This window comes from Falco biarmicus, chromosome 1, assembly GCF_023638135.1.
Source record: "Falco biarmicus isolate bFalBia1 chromosome 1, bFalBia1.pri, whole genome shotgun sequence".
NCBI classification, from domain to species: domain Eukaryota; kingdom Metazoa; phylum Chordata; class Aves; order Falconiformes; family Falconidae; genus Falco; species Falco biarmicus.
The window spans coordinates 122,439,294-122,456,895 of record NC_079288.1 but is presented as its reverse complement, the minus strand read 5'-3'; the positions used below and the strand labels follow the sequence as shown (position 1 = coordinate 122,456,895).

At 41.9% G+C, this 17,602-nt stretch overlaps 1 protein-coding gene across 2 annotated transcripts; it reads right to left on the bottom strand.

The window, feature by feature from the left end:
• Nucleotides 1-122: 122 nt before the first annotated feature.
• Nucleotides 123-17,595, bottom strand: LRP2BP (LRP2 binding protein). 2 transcript variants are annotated; one of them, XM_056326119.1, is made up of 7 exons: nucleotides 14,264-17,595; nucleotides 12,150-12,263; nucleotides 10,514-10,656; nucleotides 10,330-10,435; nucleotides 9,643-9,866; nucleotides 2,873-3,038; nucleotides 123-1,110 (listed from the first exon to the last, which is right to left on the bottom strand). In XM_056326119.1, the coding sequence occupies exons 1-7, from the start codon at nucleotides 14,360-14,362 to the stop codon at nucleotides 1,045-1,047; spliced, it is 918 nt and encodes a 305-aa protein (XP_056182094.1). In that variant the 5' UTR covers nucleotides 14,363-17,595; the 3' UTR covers nucleotides 123-1,044. The 2 variants fall into 2 exon arrangements, with proteins under 2 accessions (XP_056182094.1, XP_056182097.1); XM_056326122.1 differs by lacking the exon at nucleotides 14,264-17,595 and adding an exon at nucleotides 12,574-13,446.
• Between the last annotated feature and the right edge of the window lie 7 nt (nucleotides 17,596-17,602).

The window sequence follows — 17,602 nt, the reverse complement described above, 5'->3', positions numbered from 1 at the left end:
AATTCAGTATAGCTGTGCTTTTAGAAAAACTGCTTGCAGCTAAGACCGGCTATATTGTAAGGTACGTAAAATCTGCATGCTATATGTAAATCAGTGTTTTTAGTAACATCTAGCCTTCTGTTCCAACAGATTCAAGAAAGTTCTAGGTTGTGGTGCAGATCCCAAGAAGCAAGCTTTTACAAATAAACAGGTATTTAGAAATGCTCAGGCTTACCATAGCAATCAGCAAAGTTTACTAGCAGTTAATCGAAGTATCTTTTGATAAAAGATTCAGCATAACATTGCTCCGGCGTACACACTCCTAGCCAAAAAGATTTCGACTATTTCCAATACAAACAGAGGCAGTGTAAATGTAGTATGAAGGACTGAGGAGTACAGGCCTTGTGCAGGGGACATGTATATTCAGTGTTGCCATACTAGTGGGCTTTTTTCATAGTTCTGTTAGTATTTGCTAGTTTTCAAAGTTTACAGTTCAAACAGTGTCGAGTTTAGTGTCGTACGGGCCGATTTCTAACTTAGACTCTCTGCAGTCCAAGAGTAAAATGCATTAAGACATGTGAGTAGATTGAGAGACATTGCAAAAGCATGTGAAAGAAAGTATACAGACCACTCACAAGATGTAAAAATGGTTCTGACCTGTGAATGGGTTGTATGTGAAAACTAGACAAGAAAATTAAAATGTAATGTTTAAGTACTAAAAATGCAGAAAAGAAATTTTTATTTGGTTTTGATTTGATTCATGTGCCATTATCAGTACACATGAAGACAACACAGGACATCTGTCCCAGTAACATGTCCTTAATAAACCTGAAGTCTCCAATACCATTTTAAAACATCTGCCTTTGCCTCATCTCAGCTGAAGAAAGAGTGTAAGCATTTTGCTTTCCCTTTTTTTTTTTAGATAAAGCAATTTACAAATTCTTTTTTAATTTATTGAAAGTTGAAAAGCAGGCAGTAAGTGATGAACAGTCTAAAATTGCTACAGATTAAAGATGGTTTATTGTAGGAAATACATTTCTGTACCAGTCACAGTTAAAGGAAACACTATATTTTCCCGAGATTGGCTGCCAGTTCAAGGTCAGAAGCAACACCAGGATCCAGAAGGCATGCCTTTGAAAACAAAGAATAGGGAGCTCTAGTTGATATCTAAAATAAAATTGTATGTTGTCAATGTAACATTAATAAGGTCTTTGAAGTTTTGGTGACATTATCTGAGATAATGAATTTGTTAAAGTATTAGAGTTAATATATTCAGCTTTAAATCCCTATTTCTGATGCCACGGAAGAAAAATTCAGTATTTTAAATGAGCGTACTTTAGACTATAGTCTTGAGTTTGTTTTTATTCTGTCCCTATGGCATGTGCTGTCACCAGTCAGAAACACAAATCTGCATACAGACTGGGTCAGTTTCATTCACTTCCATCATCTATTTCAGTACCCCCTGGGATACCCATCTTTTTTTTTCTTGCCTCTTTCAAAACTGACTGGGTCCAAGAACAGTAGGTCAAAACCGCAGCTGAGCAGTTAATTAAAAAAGCAAACATGATTTTAATTTTAAGTGGGTATAATTGTACAGTTAACACCAGAATATTTTCCAAGTACAAAAGAAACTGAACACAACCACAGCTCTTGTCCTTTACTTGTTCCCAAGTTACGGCTTCGGGTAGCTTTCTTGTTTATTTTCTGCTCCTTCTCTTTTGTTGTTGATATAGAGATGCATGGCGCCAGTCAATAGAAATCATCTCTTTTTACACTAAGAAGTTAGTGACGTTCCTAGATCAGTCTCAGACATATAGCTACAGAATGATGACTGAAAGTTGTAATTTTCTGTAATTACAAAGCAGTGCGGCAATTTAATCCTGATGGGCCTCTTCTGTGCCTTAAGGCTTACCTAGGACTGCTGGCTACAGTGTGCCTTACACCCCAGTTCGTATTTCTTTCCTCATCTGCGCCTCATCCTATCTTCTGTAGCACTTCCCACAGCAGGACAACAAAACATATAAAATGTATGTATTCAGAGAACAACCTGCTCTCCTAGGCCTCTTCTGTCAGTGGCTTACCTGAGTAAGGAGCCACAAAAATTGTTATTTGTAATCTATCATTTACATAACTCTCCATTTATTGCACCAAGCTGGACATCAAGTTATTCTACTTGAGGAAACGAATGGTCTCTACATGCACAAAAATCAAGAGTCTCTCTGAAGCACAGATCCAGTCTTGCTACGCTCTGTTCAGTTGGCATAATCATCTTGCCTCAACAGTACCTTTAGGCATCACTGATATTTATCAGATTTGTCTTCTAGAAGCCATTATCGATCTTTTTCCTCAAGCAGTAAATTTTACTTAAACTTCAGAATTACCAAAAAATGTGGCCTATTTTTTCCCGTGTATCAGTGACAGTAGATGCTCAGCTATTGCTAAAAACATAAACATAAAAATAAGCATGACAACCAGTTACAACTGATTAAGTATGGTTAATGAAGGTTGTAATTGTTAGAGGAGAAGTTACAATTTTTTCAGCTTGAGAGAGTGACAGACAGGAAATCATCCGGGGATAAAATTATTCAAATATTTTGGCTAATTTATCTTGCAAGTTACCAAGCTCTTTGCAGTGGTGATTATCACAGATTTTTTTTTTTTTTTTTTTGGTTGGCAGAGTTGTTTGCTTAAGCAAGTGGTCAGATAGTACCTTTCACGACTATTTTTAGGTTTCAATATGATTTTATCACTCTTAATTTTCTTGCAGAGATTTTTTTTTCAAACATAAATAATGTTGGAATCTTTAACCAAACAGCAAGTTTAAAGACTCAAATCTAAGGTATCATGCGATTTCCTGAGACTTACATTGGTCTGTAAGACTTACCCAGCTTACCTTAGAATAGTATTTTTTAGCAGTGGCTTGATCTTGCTGTACACCTCGGCCAAGCTGGAAGCATCGAGCCAAGTAGAAAGCAGCCATAGCAACCCCCTTGGCTACGTATTTAGGAAGACAATCAGTTATCTTTGCTAGCATCTTGATGTCATCATTTTCTGTAACCCTGTTGTGGAATTTACAGCATTAAGTTAGATAATGCTATTTCAAACAATAATTAAAGTTGACCGTATATGACTTGACAATGCCTCCTTCCATTTACATCATTAATCCAAAACAAGCTGAAATTTACATGTATGTGGCAACCTGATGAGGATTCTTCTATTGAGTATTTGATTTGAAGTTAGTCTTATTTGGATGTTGTGATAGTAAATACAAAACAAATACGTAACTTTTGCAGTCACTTTCACTATTGTTACATTAGTTATAAAATGCAGCATATTTTATGCTAATTGTTCCTATTTAAAGTATTCCATCAAAATAAATATATATATATGGAAGACAGGCAAAGCTCTTACTTCATACAATTGAGTAACTTCATCTGGTGGAAAGTGTCCCTGCCCACAGCAGGGGGGCTGAGACTAGGTGGTGTTTAAAAGGCCGACCCAAACCAGTGCGTGGTTCTAGAATTCCAACTTCTTGCTAGGATATTGGCAAATCTTAGTGATCTGAAGATCCTGGACTTACTTGAGAGCCTCAGGTTATAAGACCCACTTACGACAACCACTTAAAACTGTTTCAGCTCAATTATTTTTGATCTTCTGCATTGCATCTGCTTGCTGTCACCTTATTTTCAGCATGTTGTTTTTACTAAGAACCATTTTAAGAATCAGGAGGACAAAGTGAACGTTTTTTTTAACTATCAGGCTATAATTGCCTAGCATTGTTACTCTAGTACTAGGTACATCATTTTCTAAGTGGGAATTGATTTATTTTTTTTCTAACTACTGTCTTAAAACAGAAACTCCCAAGCCCCATATCCTTTCCAGAGACAAACAGTAATTATATGCTGCTTCACACATCATTGTAGTTTGTTGTTGTGTCAAATAGTCACAGACTTGACAAAAAAGTGCAAGTCGCTGCAGTTTGTAGCTACTCTCTGTAAATCAATGTCTGTGAAAGATTATTCTGAACTAACCCCCTGCAAGTCAGGGCTTGTTAAATCACTTTAAAGTGTTGAGAGGAATGTTCTCCCACTTAATTTGGTGCCATTAACAAATGCAGTAACACGACAGGAGTAAAAAAAAAAAAAAAAAAAAAGCAAGCTTATTGGCAAGAACATTCAAATATAATAACGTTAACCTATTACCTCTTTTATGTTTTCTGATGCATAGCATTTTTGCCTTCCTTTCCAAAAGGTGCACAACAGAATGCTCATGCAAATAACAATATCCTGTCAAGTCAGGCAAAAACTCAGTTCAGCACAGTTGACTTCGAGAACCTACCGTAGCAATGGGTAAGTAGAACTGTGTGGGATAACAAAGTTGTGATTTGAAGTGAAGTATCAGTAGGTGATCTAGACTCCAAATATTAGGCGAGGTTCTACCATACGTAATCATGTCATGTTTGTATGTTTGTACATAACGTAACAAACTGCATAGTTGGTGTGAACACAGAAGGAAAAATTTTAGAAGAAAAGGTACTGATGCTTGATACAGCTGGTTGAACTGCTGAGGTTTCTGCCTCAAGGCCAACTGCAATCCCAGTTAAGTGGAACTGATTTCAAGTATGGTGGCAGTATCTTTTGGTACAGAAATTGTCACTTCTGGCTGTATAGGGGATTTCATTGCTATTTTCTGCAATCACAATTGCAGCTGATGAAGTGCACTGTTTACTTGTCTGAATAATCCACCATGTAGCTATTGACTGGAGGGGATGCATTCCAAGCAAGACAAGCTAGACTGGACTGAATGGCTATCAGTCTACTTAAAGTGCAAAAGGAAAGAAACAGTTCAGAGAGAAAACAATCCTTCTCAGCAATGAGTATAGCAAACAGCATTCACAGCTGAACTACTGAATTACCGGAGGTACTGCTGTGCAGTGACATGTATATACAAGGGTGCAGCTTTTCTAAGAGGGTAAGTTGTGACATGTTTATTGCTGGGCAGCAGCAGCTTTATAAACATACCACAGAAAGCATGGATAATACTATGTGTAGCTTGTATAAGTAGGCACTCATGTCTGCATCTTATTTCCAGCAAATTGAAATCTGACGGACAGACTGAATTTTTAACCATATACTGGCCAGCTCTGGAGGTTTGTTGCAGAAGTGTGCTGTTGATCAGCTATAGAACTGTCATGAACGTTGCTTTTCTCCTCCATGAGTAGTTCAAGATACAGAAACTTGATACAGACTGGCTATTTTAAATATTGCAGCCTATAACAGGAGTTGCTATTTCTGCAGTACACAAACCACGCCAGAGTATGTAGAGCAGTGAGTCCCACAGCGATTGCCTGTGAAAAGGTCGGTCAGTGCTGCGTAATTGTGGCTCAGAGCTGTACCTCTACGCAATCACCAGAAACTGCTTGCATGCAGATGCCTTTTTTTTTTTGTCCAGGCTTCAAAATGCCTGTGCAGTACACATCCCTGTAAGCAGCAACGGAAAACTAAAGGGTGGTAACTTGGTACTGTGTGCAGCAGCTACTTGTAGGTCCCAGGCTGTGCTACTCACAGTGCTTAATGCAGGATCCCAGGCAGTATCAATGCTTGCTTTTCCTGTAAAGGACACAGGAACTGGACCAAAGCACGCTGAGCCACAGAGCAAGGGAAATGATGGGATGTAAGATGGTGGGAATACTTGTATTCTTTGCGGTACTGGAGGGGTGAGGTGGAGATAGATGAGTGGTTGCAGAACCATGCTGCTGTGGCAGACACCACAGAGAATGAGGCATCTTGGACCCTGGTGACCCACAAAAGCAGGACTCTGCTTCAGTCTACACCTTCCTGTATCTCAACCGAAAAAGTGTATGAAGCTTTAACAGCTGTAGACAACCACAAGCAAGGTCAGCAAGGAGAAACTGTAACAGCAGCACGCAGTGGACGCCGAAAAAAGGAACAAGTGCTTGTAGTAGGTGACTCTTAAGGGGCACTGAGGTGCCCATCTGCCAGCCTGACAGGGAAGTCACGAGAGGTATGCTGCCTTCCAGGAGCTGAGGTCCAAGGTGTTGCCGAGAGGGTGCCACAGCTTGTCACGAGCACAGACTGCTATCCGTTGCTACTTTTTCATGTTGTTTTGAATGACACTGCAAGCTGGAACCTGGACAGAGTCAAGGAAGGCTACAAAGCCCTGGGGGTGCAAGTGAAAAAGTATTGGTGCCCAAGTTACCTTTTCTTCCATTTTACCAGACTAGGAAGGGGTGCAGCCAGAAATACACGGTGCAACCCAACTTCTGGCTTTGTGGCTGGTGCTGTCATGAGGGTTTTGGCTTTTATGACAATGGGATGTTCTTCGATGACTGTAGCCTGTAAGGAGGGTTGGGATCACCCATCTAGAAGAGGCGAGGGAATCTCTGGCAGCAGGCTGGCCACCTTGGTGAGGCAGGCTTTAAACTGAAGGACCTGGGGGGCAGGGTACAAAGTGGCAATGCTTGTGCCATTACAACCAGCTGTGGAATAAGCCAGACCAACCAGAGCAGTGACAAATGTTCCTTGGGTGCCTCCCAAGATGAGAACCAGAAGACCAGCAACTTCAAGTGTATGTATACCAGTGCATGCAGGCTGGGCAACAGCAGGAGAACTGGAGATCCACACCCTGTCAGAAAGATACTGTATCGTAGGAATAACTGAAATGTGGTGAGGCAGCTCACCTGACTGGAGAATCATGATGAATGGCTATAGGCTGTTCTGTAAAGACTGGCAGGGAAGAAGAGGAGGAATCATGCTCTATGTTATGGAGAACCTTGGATGTATAGAAGTCAGCTACGATGATTGTGGAAACCCTATCGAATGCCTCTGGGTCAAGATCAGAGGGGGATCTAACAGTTGGTGTCTGCTGTGAACACTTTACACCAAGACAGTAAGGCCAGCAAAGCAGTATTTGGGTTACTTAAGCTTCAGGTCACCAGAACCTGGTTCTTATGGGTGACTTTTGTCACCCAGACATTTGTTGGAAGAACAATACAGCAGCTCACATGTCATCCATTAGCTTCCTGGAATGCGTAGAGAACTGCTTCCTCATGCAAATGTTAGATATGCCAACCAGGAACGAGGCATTGCTGGACTTGCTACTCACAAACCAAGAAAATGTGCTTTGTAAATATTTCTGTTAGTCATAGCCTTGGCTGCAGTGATCATAATATTGTCAAGTTTGGGATCCTGCTGAGCACGCTGGAGGTTAGTACTAAAACACAGGCGGTATGTTTTAGAAGAGCAAACCAGCTCACTCAGAGCTCATTTGGGAAGGACTCTGTGGGAAGCTTCCATGGAGGATAAAGGAGAAAGCGAGTGCTAGGCATTTTTCAAGAATGTTGTCCTGGAAGCAGTAAAACTGCTCATCCCCTTTAAAGGTAAGGGAAGTAGGTGGAGCAGGATACCCCTTTGGCTTAACTGCAAGCTTCTGAGCCTGCTCAAAACCAAAAGAGAAGCATATCAGAGACAGAAAAGCAGATGAGTACCCATTGAGAGCTACAGGGGCATTGCCAGGACACACAGAGATGCAGTTAGAAAAGCAAAAGCTCAGCTCGAATTGGGATTGGCCAGAGATGTCAAAAACTACAAGAAACGTTTCTCCAGGTACATAAATAACAAGCAGAAATAGAAGGAAAATATTGGCCCACTGTTAAATGGAGAGGTAAATTAGTTGCCGGTGATACTGAAAAGGGAGAAATTCTCAACAATTTCTTCAGCTCTGTCTTTACCAGCCCTGTTGGGTCCCAGGCCTTGGGAACAAAAATCTGGACTAAGGCAAACACAGACCCACCATCGGTGAAGGAGGAGTTGGTATGTGAACTATTACAGGAGGTTGACCCCTACAAATGGATGGACCGTGACAACATCCACCTGAAGGTGTTAAGAGAGCTGACCGATGTCATTGTGAGGCCATAATCTTTGAGAAGTCACGGAGATGGGGGGATGTCCCAGAAGACTGGAAGAAAGCTAATGTCACCCTTGTCTACAAGAAGAGCTTAAAGGACAATCCAGGAAATTACAGGCCCATCAGTCTTACCTCAGTCTTAATTCAGTCCCTGGGAAAGTTACGGAGCGAATCCTCCTGGGAGCCATCGTAAATCAAATGAAGCATGCGATTGGGAAAAGCCAGCACAGGTTCACCAAGGGCAAATCGTGCTTGACAATCCTGATTGCCTTCCATGACAAAGTAACCTGCTCGGTTGATGTGAGGTGAGCAGTGGACATTGTCTACCTGGATTTCTTCAAGGCTTTTGATGCTGTTTCCCACAGCCTTCTCCTAGAGAAACTGGTGTGTTGCAGTCTGGACAAGTGTGGTGCGGTGGGGGCGGGGGGAACTGGCTGACAGGCTGCGCCCAGAGCGGGGTGGTAAGCGACTCTTTTTCACGCTGGCAGCCTGTCACAAGTGGGGTCCCCCAGGGATCGATATTGGGCCCAACACTGTTTCATATCTTCATAAGTGATCTGGATGATGGGATCAAGTGTACCCTGATCAAGTTTGCCAATGAAACCAAACTGAGTGGGGGAGTGGATGCTTCGGAAGGGAGAGCCACCCTGCAGGAAGGCCTGGATAGGCTGGAGGAGTGGGCTAACAAGAAATCTATGAAGTTCAACAGGGACAAGTGTAAGGTCTTGCACCTGGGAAAACATAATCCAGGAGTGCAGCACAGCCTGGGATCTACCCAGCTGGGGAGCAGCTCTGTGGAAAGGGATCTGGGGAATCTGATGGGTAACAAGCTCAACAGGAGCGAACAAGGGCATTGCCAGCAGAGACAAAGAAGTCGTTATCCCACTCTGCTCAGTGCTGGTAAGGCCACACCTGGAATACTGTGTTCAGTTTTGGTCCCTGCTAGACAAGAAAGATGTGGACAGGCTGGAGCGTGTCCAGAGAAGGGCCACAAAGATGATCAGAGGACTGGGAAGGCTGAGAGAACTGGGTTTGTTCAGCCTTCAGAAAAGGAGGCTTAGGGGAGACCTTATCACCATGTTCCAGTATTTAAAGGGTGGCTGCAAAGAAGGTGGGGACTTCCTTTTTCCAACACTTTACGTGGAAAAGAGGTACAAGTTACTTCTGTGGAGATTCTGATTGAACACGAGGAAAATTTTTCACAGTGAGCCATTGGAATAATCTCCCCAGGGAAGTGGTAGATTCCCCAACACCGGAAACTTTTAAGATTCAGCTGAAGAGGGTGCTGGGCCATCTTGTCTAGACAGTACTTTTGCTAAGAAAGGTTGGACCAGGTGATCCTTGAGGTCCCTTTCAAGCTGGGATTCTATGATTGTAGGGGTTTAAAAGGGACTGGTGAAGGCAGGAGCCTAGAGGAGATTGTGAACTGAGGAGACAGGAAGGCAGGGTTGCATGTGGACTTCTGCTTGGTCTACTTGGCATTCTAGTTCAAGACTCCCTTGTTTCACAGGATCAGAAAGAAAAGTTCAACTGTACTAAGTAATTAAGAACCTTTATAGTATTAATTTCATCTGTGATCATCCCTCTTTGAAGATGAAGTTTTGCAATTCATTATCTCAACTGTTTCTTTCTCTTGAGTTTGAGAGACAAGAGTATGAAATTACTAATCATTTTAATCCAAGTTACATGGTCTTACATGAATAACCATAATAAAAGATACAGCAAAATTAACTTTACCTTTTGGCTAATGCAGCAGCGGTTGTATAGAATTTTCGGTTGTAATAATATTCCACCAGATGGCCTTGAGCGTAGATGTTTCCACGTTCTGCTGCTTCTCTCAAATACTCCAAAGCAGCTTTGGTGTTTTGATGTACACCTTGTCCATAGCGATACATAAGACCAAGTGCTCCCTGTGATTCTAGATTTCCGTTGCCACACGCTTCTGAATGCCAGAAAAAGGCCTAAACAAGAGGCACAAAGTTGAGAATATATTTACTTTAGCTGCTTCTGTTGCATACTGTTTACATAAAAGCTTTTACATCAACCATCCTGTAAGAAGTGCTTATACATAAAAGAAAGCAGAATCCTTCTAAGGGTTTTAAACTTGTGTCATTTATGGTCAGAGATGTCAATCAGTGACACCTGCTTGATTTATGAAGGTTACCAAAGCTGACAAATTCATTCCATCGTTCTCACAGATACTCGTATTAAAAATAAAGTTTTAAAAAAATATATAATCTTGGCTGGCAGTGTCAAGTGAGTCAAAATGAGGGATTCTGGCTGTTCATACAGGCTTACATGGGTAATAATGCCTACCAGTACTTAAAATTCAACTTTCAGAGTCAAATACATCACTGTAATCTTCCTGTGAAATTCGAATTTATTTGGGACTTATGACACTGAAAAGGTACAAGTGGGCCTTACCTTCTTCAGATCTTTTACATCTGACGCAGAATAAAGCATTCCTAAAGTACTCTGGGCCTTTATGCTTGCTTTTGGATTGCCGTGGTCTGCAGCAATAAGCCATAACCTAAGAAAATGGGGACAAAGAAAGCTGTAAGTAACACAGCATCTTATATTCATCAGGAAAATTGCTGACTGCCATTACCTTTCGGCCTCTTCAGTTGACTGCTTAACACCACATCCTTCGTAATATGCTCTGCCAAGATTGTATGCAGCTGCGAACTTCAAGTGTCTTGCTTTCGGAGAATCAGAGTAGAATATTTTCTTCATGTATTCCACTCCTCTTTCCTAAAATTGAGACATTTTAGTCATTACACTCAGACTGCAAAGAGGATGAAATAAAAAGCCTGAGAATCCACTAACTTCTGTGAGACAGGTAATTTTTTCCGCTTTGAAGGAAGTCTGAGGCATATTGGCTGGACAGTCTGGAGAACAGTGTCATACCAATGCAGAACTCATCTTTGGTTACTAATCAGAACCTGGATTTTTGATTCTCAATGTATTTTTAATGTGAAACATTTCCTTATAAATGTTCATCTGATACTATACTATTCTTCGCTGATAAAAATTTTCTGAAAAATATTCTTGTTCTTACATACATTAATGTCACATCCTAAACTTGCTATGTTTTCAATTTTAGACCTCTCTAAACTTTTTCATATTGCATAATGTATCTGAAATCATAAAACAACTTTAGCAGGAGGCAAAGTGATACAATAGTACGCTCCGAAGTCCCTCCGTTAAAAATACGTTTGATTCATAATGGACAACAAAAGAATAATGTTAGATAAGCAAGTGGAGAACATTGCATATGAGGAGCTGTATCGTCTATCATCCAAGGGCCTCAGAAGTGTTTTGGAAACAAGATTTACACTGTTGCAATTTAGCATTGACATCCTGTTTAAATACAGTAGAAGTAGCCCTTTATAAAAGGTTTCTTTTTTATTCACCTCTCATAATATGCGAAAATGAAACTTTACTGAAACGTTTATTTGTGGCTAAACCAATATGGTAATTATACAGGCATACAGAACAAGCAAACCGCCTCTGAAAACCAGCAAAATATTTTGTGCTCTGCTGACAATCCTGTAAGCATCAGAGAAGAGTCTGGTGTGTTAATATACTGTTTCATTCATCATTTTGCCCTTCCGTCTTATCTACCCTTTCTTTCATCCTATCATCTTCAATAAATGTAATCTTTTCTTCTTATTATAGCAATTCATTCCTTTATCTTCCTTTTTTGTAATGTAATTCTTGAATTTTGAGTTTTCAAACTTTTGCAAATGTAATTCTTCATTTGCCTAATTTAAAAATATTACTGTCAACCACTGGCAAAAGCGCAATCTTCTTTAGCATCCATGTTAAGAGAACAGAAAGTACCTTAAAAACATCTTTGTGCAACAGATGTTTTACACTTTGAAATATAGTTATTGATTTTCATTTTTACGCATTTTATTTTAATTTGTATGTACTGCTCATTAGAAATTAAGATTAATAGCGATTTTTAAACATAGCTTCCACACAAAGTACAAACAAACCCTCAGAAGTTGTATTTTAAAATCCAAATTAAGTTTTTCAGACAAACCAATTTTATAGCCATTTTTTAGAACACCTTCAGCCCAGAACCCCTCTCTTTAATGATTCTTTGTAAATATCTGTGCTTCATGAAACTAATTCTAAATCAAAGACTTTATTTTAAACTACATAATCATGCTTACAAAGCAGCTTTTAATAATATCAGCTAACGTTTAAAGTAAAAAGCGTACAGCTAGATTACTCACAGGGTCTTCCTTAGTGCCTAGCCCATCATAATGCATTACACCAAGCTGATACATGGCTTGAAAATCAGTATCCTTGATTTTTTCAAATTGTATTAATGCTTCTTCATACAATCCCTGGGAAAGACAGCATAAACAATGCACTACACAGAACAAAGAGTACATATAGCAGCTTAACTTTCCAGTGTATACTCTCTTACAGTTTTTCAACCTGGAGCATTTCCCCTCATGAGGAAAGGAAAAAGAATTGCAACCATAGAAGTGGCAGAAAACAGAAATATAACTAAGTCAACAACCACAAGTTGGATAGGGTGGAAGCACTTTGGACTTTCAAACAGGTTTTCATTCATTTTATATATATATTACAAAAATCCTAAATATAAGCACTGGTATACAATCATCTCTGAAATTAAGACATTCTGACAACCTTCTCCTTCCCCCAGATGTAGTCTTCTTAGTTTAAGGAGATAAGAATCTAATTCAGATGCCCTGCCCTATCTATCTGACATCCTTAACTTAGGTGAGCTATTCTTCTACCTCCAGGGTTTAAGAGTCTGCTTTTACATCTCAGTTAAGGGTTGGTTTCGCAAAGGCTAAACTTGCATGTCTGAAGACTTTATGGACCCAGCTGCCTGCCCCACACTTCCTATGAAAGCATCACCTGCAACCGCAGAGATACTTTCACTTCTAAGAAAGAATCTTGGAGAGTATATGCTTCTGCATTAAGTCAAAGAAACTATATTTAAAAATACACAAACAACTGTAATTTAACAGTTAACTGAGCCTGCTGTCCTTACTAAAATATTTTTATGCATGCTAGATAAAAACAATACTGAAATTAAAATGCTCTTCTCTATACTTTTCCTTCAAGTTTTTTGTATGTTTTGATAATACCAGACTGCAAAAGCTTAGAACTGCGCAGTAGTCAGTCAAACATCCTCACAATGACAAAATGCCCCTTGTTAATACTGTCCAAACTATTAATTGTCTCAGGAGCTTAGCCGTTACGACTGTGTGGGCTTTGTTTTTTTAAAGAACTCTGGGGAAAAAAAACCAACCACCAAGTGCCTTTTTACAACCAGCTGGCCTGAGCATCAGAAAAAGAAGTATGGGAGGCACCTGTACCTGAGAATTTAGTGCTGTAAGGGGTCATATGACTCTGATCAGGCAGTGATGTTTTTTCTAACACCTGAAATTGCACTACTATGAGAATATGCATTTTTAGGCACTACAGACTTATGTACAAAAATCTGGAAATCAAAATCTGCTCAAAGAATAAATTTAGGGATGAACAGCAAGATATAACATGGACATCCAAGCCAGCTCATCAAGAAAGACAAAAGTCTTCTGCTCTGGATGGGGTCAGCCACAATCATGCTAAAATCAGGCCGTTCGTTAACAGAAACATTGAGGACAGGGCCCAGGAAGCAGAAACCTGAGTGAGTGAATTCTGTCCCTGCTGCAAACCCTGAGACTGATTTACAGCGTGCCGCTAGTTGCATTATACACAGTACCAAATCCATGCACATCACATTTGAAGATACGTGAATCGGTGCTTGTACTACATTCTTTTCCATCTTCCTGAACTGAGTTATTCTAATTTTCACAAGGAATTGTGGTTTAAGCTCACCTGCCAGCCAGTCTGGCCCTGTTCCCTGAGCATTTACTTTCGAATCCATGGGTGACCGAAGCGGGCAGGGACAAGATAACGTGTTTCAACTTGTTGCATCGAAACTAGTGGCTAGGTAGGGGACAAAGATGGAAAGCTGTGCCTTGTGTCAGGGACCAGTACCGTGTAACTGAAAATGCAGCGTGTTGTGTTTGGTCAGTCAGCTGGTCAAGAAACAGCTCGGCTTGGAAGTCAGCTGTAGGGGTAAACCGCCGCTTGCCTTACCTGGTCCTCGGGAGACTGGGAGGCAACTGGAAGGCACCACTAGATGCTTGGGAAAGTGTAGGAAAACCTTACGTAGGGGGAACACCTTGTGATTTTCACCAGGAGAAAAAAAAGACACAGGCATCTCTTGTAGGTTTTTTTTAAAGGTCTCTCTTTTCCCAAGGAAACGGTGTTGAAAATTGTCAGCTTTATAATATTTACTTAGAAGAAGGAAAGCACAAACCTCTTCATAGTACAGTTGTCCTTTCAAAAAAGGTGCCAGAGGATCTCCACCTGCCGCTCTCCTCTCCAGCACCTCCGCTGCCTTGGCAAACAGAGCCATGCGGCTGCCGTGCCCTGCTGACAAACAGACATGCGTTGGGCTGGGGTTTTTTTTCCCAAAACAGATGGAACAGCATCAGTAAGCACACCGAGTGTCTGAAGCTGGTGGGGTCACTTCTTACTGCGTTTTTTAAGACTAAGGCGCCAGCGAGGGCAATTTTATAGAAGGGAGAAGCTCCGTGCGGACAGCCTGACCCTTGCTGCCGCGAAGAGCCTGGAGACGAACCAGAACAGGAGCGGGGCCTGCACGTCGCGGAGCACCTTTCGGTGCGGGCCGGAAGCAGCGAGGCAGGGGGAGCCCACCGGCCCGGCTCGGTTCGGCCCGGCTCGGTTCGGCCCGGCTCGGCCCGGCAGGCCGCTGCCTACCTGGCTGCCGAGGGGCGGGCGGGGGCCCGCAGGCCCGGGGCGGGCGCTCGCTGCGCGGCTCCATCGCGCCCCGGCGGCCTCCCGGGGGGGCGAGGGGGGCCCCGCCGCCTCCGCCCGGTCGCGGTTGCCGGGCAGCGCCGCCGCGGGCCTGCGGGGGGCTCGGCCGGCCTGTGAAGCGGCCGTTGGCGGGTGTCCCCCCCGCTGTCCCGGGGAACCGCGCTCCACAGCCCGAGCAGGTTCGTGACTGCGGCGCCGGGTGCAGCGCGCACAGCGTTTCAACGAGCAGCCCGATACTCGGTATACAAAGCCCCGCATGTACATCAGGTTTCCGAACATGCATCTCCTCCCTCTGGCGCCTCTTCAACACGTACTTTTCATCTCCTTGGGCAGTTACCTGAATTTCTTGTTTATCTTTGCATATATTAGCGGTTATTTAATTTCTGTTACCTTAAAGCACCTGCTGGCTAATGATGAGCCCTTCCTTATTGCCCACCCTGTGCTGGGTTTAATCCGTATCAGCGTGATCCCGGGCAGGGGATCCACCACCTTCAGGGTGGCAGTTATTTGGTTGCTGATCTATTCCTACCACAATTATTTTACCCTGGTTTGTTTTCTTTCAGCAGTTAGCATGTCCTCGTCAGAAGGCTCCTTATTTCCATTCCTGTGGAGCTCATCTACATTGGAACTACCTGTCCCTTCTCCAAGTCTACCTTCTTTCTCAGGTAGCTGGTGGCCAGGCCATGTGGACACAGGTGACGGTGTAGGACAGGCTGTGCTTTGGGGACCCACGGGACCTCACCTGCTACCGCCTGGGCTGGCTGCAAATTAAACTTAGAAGCCCAAAGTGCTCGACCGAAAGTGAATACGGGCAAACCCAGGAACGGTGAGTGCAGTTCAGTTAATGAGGGCACTAGGCTGCGAAGCTTCGGTCTGCCAAATGCGACTTAACTTCCAAGGGTCAGAAACTGTTCGTTGTCATGTAGTTGGTTTCCCCCATATAGATACTACCATATTTTGAGGGATAATTGAGGAAAGATGCGGTTTGTAGCTGGTTTCTCCCAAAATGTAAGGCATTGTTTCCACTTCTGTTGGTAGCTTCTGGCTGTGTCTTCTGTAAAAAGGGATATAAGACCAAAATGCATCAAGAGTGCTTTTAAAATAATCTTTAGCTGCATTCCCAGCTGGTTTTTTTTTTGCTTTTTTCTTTTCCTTCCCCCCAGATGATTATCATCCTTCCATTTTTGGCATCGCAATCTGTTTCTATAGCAACAGGGACAGAGGCAACAGTCAAAACAGGAGAGTAATGCTTGTGGATTTGTGTGGTTAAACCTGTGTGGTTAAACCTGTGGGCTCCGCAGGATGTTTTCCAACAGACACAACTGACGTAAAGCGCCAAAAAACTCCTAAAACTCATCCTGGTTCATTTTGCATAGATGATACAGCCTAAGAAGCTTACAGGAAATGAAACTTTTTTCTTAATTCATCAATGAACGACTTGATTTAACAGGCAGAGTGAAGAACAGTCTGAAAGCAAGGATACCCTTCAGCAAAGGCAGTTAGTGCTGGGCTGCATTGCTGCTTTTGATGCTGAAGGGTGTGAGATTCAACGCCAGGCCTTGGTTTATTTATCTGATTACTTGCAGCCATTTATTAAGACCAGTTTTTCCAATTTAGTTTTCCTGACACCTATGCAAGATGTGTGGTCTGGGATACAAAGCGCAGAGGAAACTTTAGTGAGTTGTGTTCCAGAAGAGCTGTAGCTGGGAAGCCTTGCCCTTAAGTGGCACCTGGGCTGGGCCGTAGGAGATAGATCGGAATTGTTACATCTCTGTTTATAACCAATAGAAGTATCGGTTATTCAGAGGCAGAAGAGTTTTGCAGGCACTAATGAGGTGAGAAAAATGTGACAGAAGCTCAAGAACTAATGAATGGTGAGAATTTGAAGAGAGTTGTGGCTGGCAGTATGCAAGGGTTTGTGTAAGTGGTTAGGCTGGAAAGATGGGATTCCTCAGGTGCAGCTTGAAACCTATGAATTGCTGAGGTCAGGTAGGGGAGGGAAGATCTTAAAAAAACCCAAAACAACAACAAAAAAACCCCCAACAAGCTCTTGGCCGATCCAATCCAAGACTATTCAGTGTTAAACTACTTCTGGATATGTGTGTTTTCTGAAGAGTCTTTATAGTTGCATGAACAACAACTGTGGATTTCTGGCATCTGTGCAGAGGTATTTCATCCCTAACAATGCATAGTTAGAAGTGTAGGGATTTTATTTGTTTATTAACTAATTTGCTTGGCTAGCTGTTCAGGAAAAAAACATGTTTGGTAATTACACAGGTCTATTTCTTTCTGTATGAAAGGAGAGGTGAAAACTGTCACTTAATGAAATAATTCTGCTGAACTGATACATTACCTATTTACCTGGATTTCTGCGCTTTTAAAAATTACACATTCCACTACTTAAATAATTTATATTTGCTTTCCCCAACGAGAAGCAGGAAGTAGTTGTTGTAATGTTTGCACATGTATTTCAGGACTATGTATACCCTAAAGGAACACTGTTAGTCTTCTTTTCCCCTAACTTTATCAAAACATGCAATTTTTTTTTAAACAATATATGACTTTTGACCACACCCCCCCTTTTTTTTTTTTAATTATTCTAGTTGTTATGAATAACTTCCATAAGAAACACGTAGGGATCTGACACAGAAGGAAACGCTACAGTGCTAAGGAAACAGCATTGTATACCTTGGACACTGCGTTAAGGTGCTCTTTGTTTCTCTTCGGGCTTTCAGTTGCGAAGCATGATTAGTGGTAATTGAATCCTCTGTCCGATTTGATTTACAGGCAGTTGCTTTTAAACGTAATCTGAGCGAAG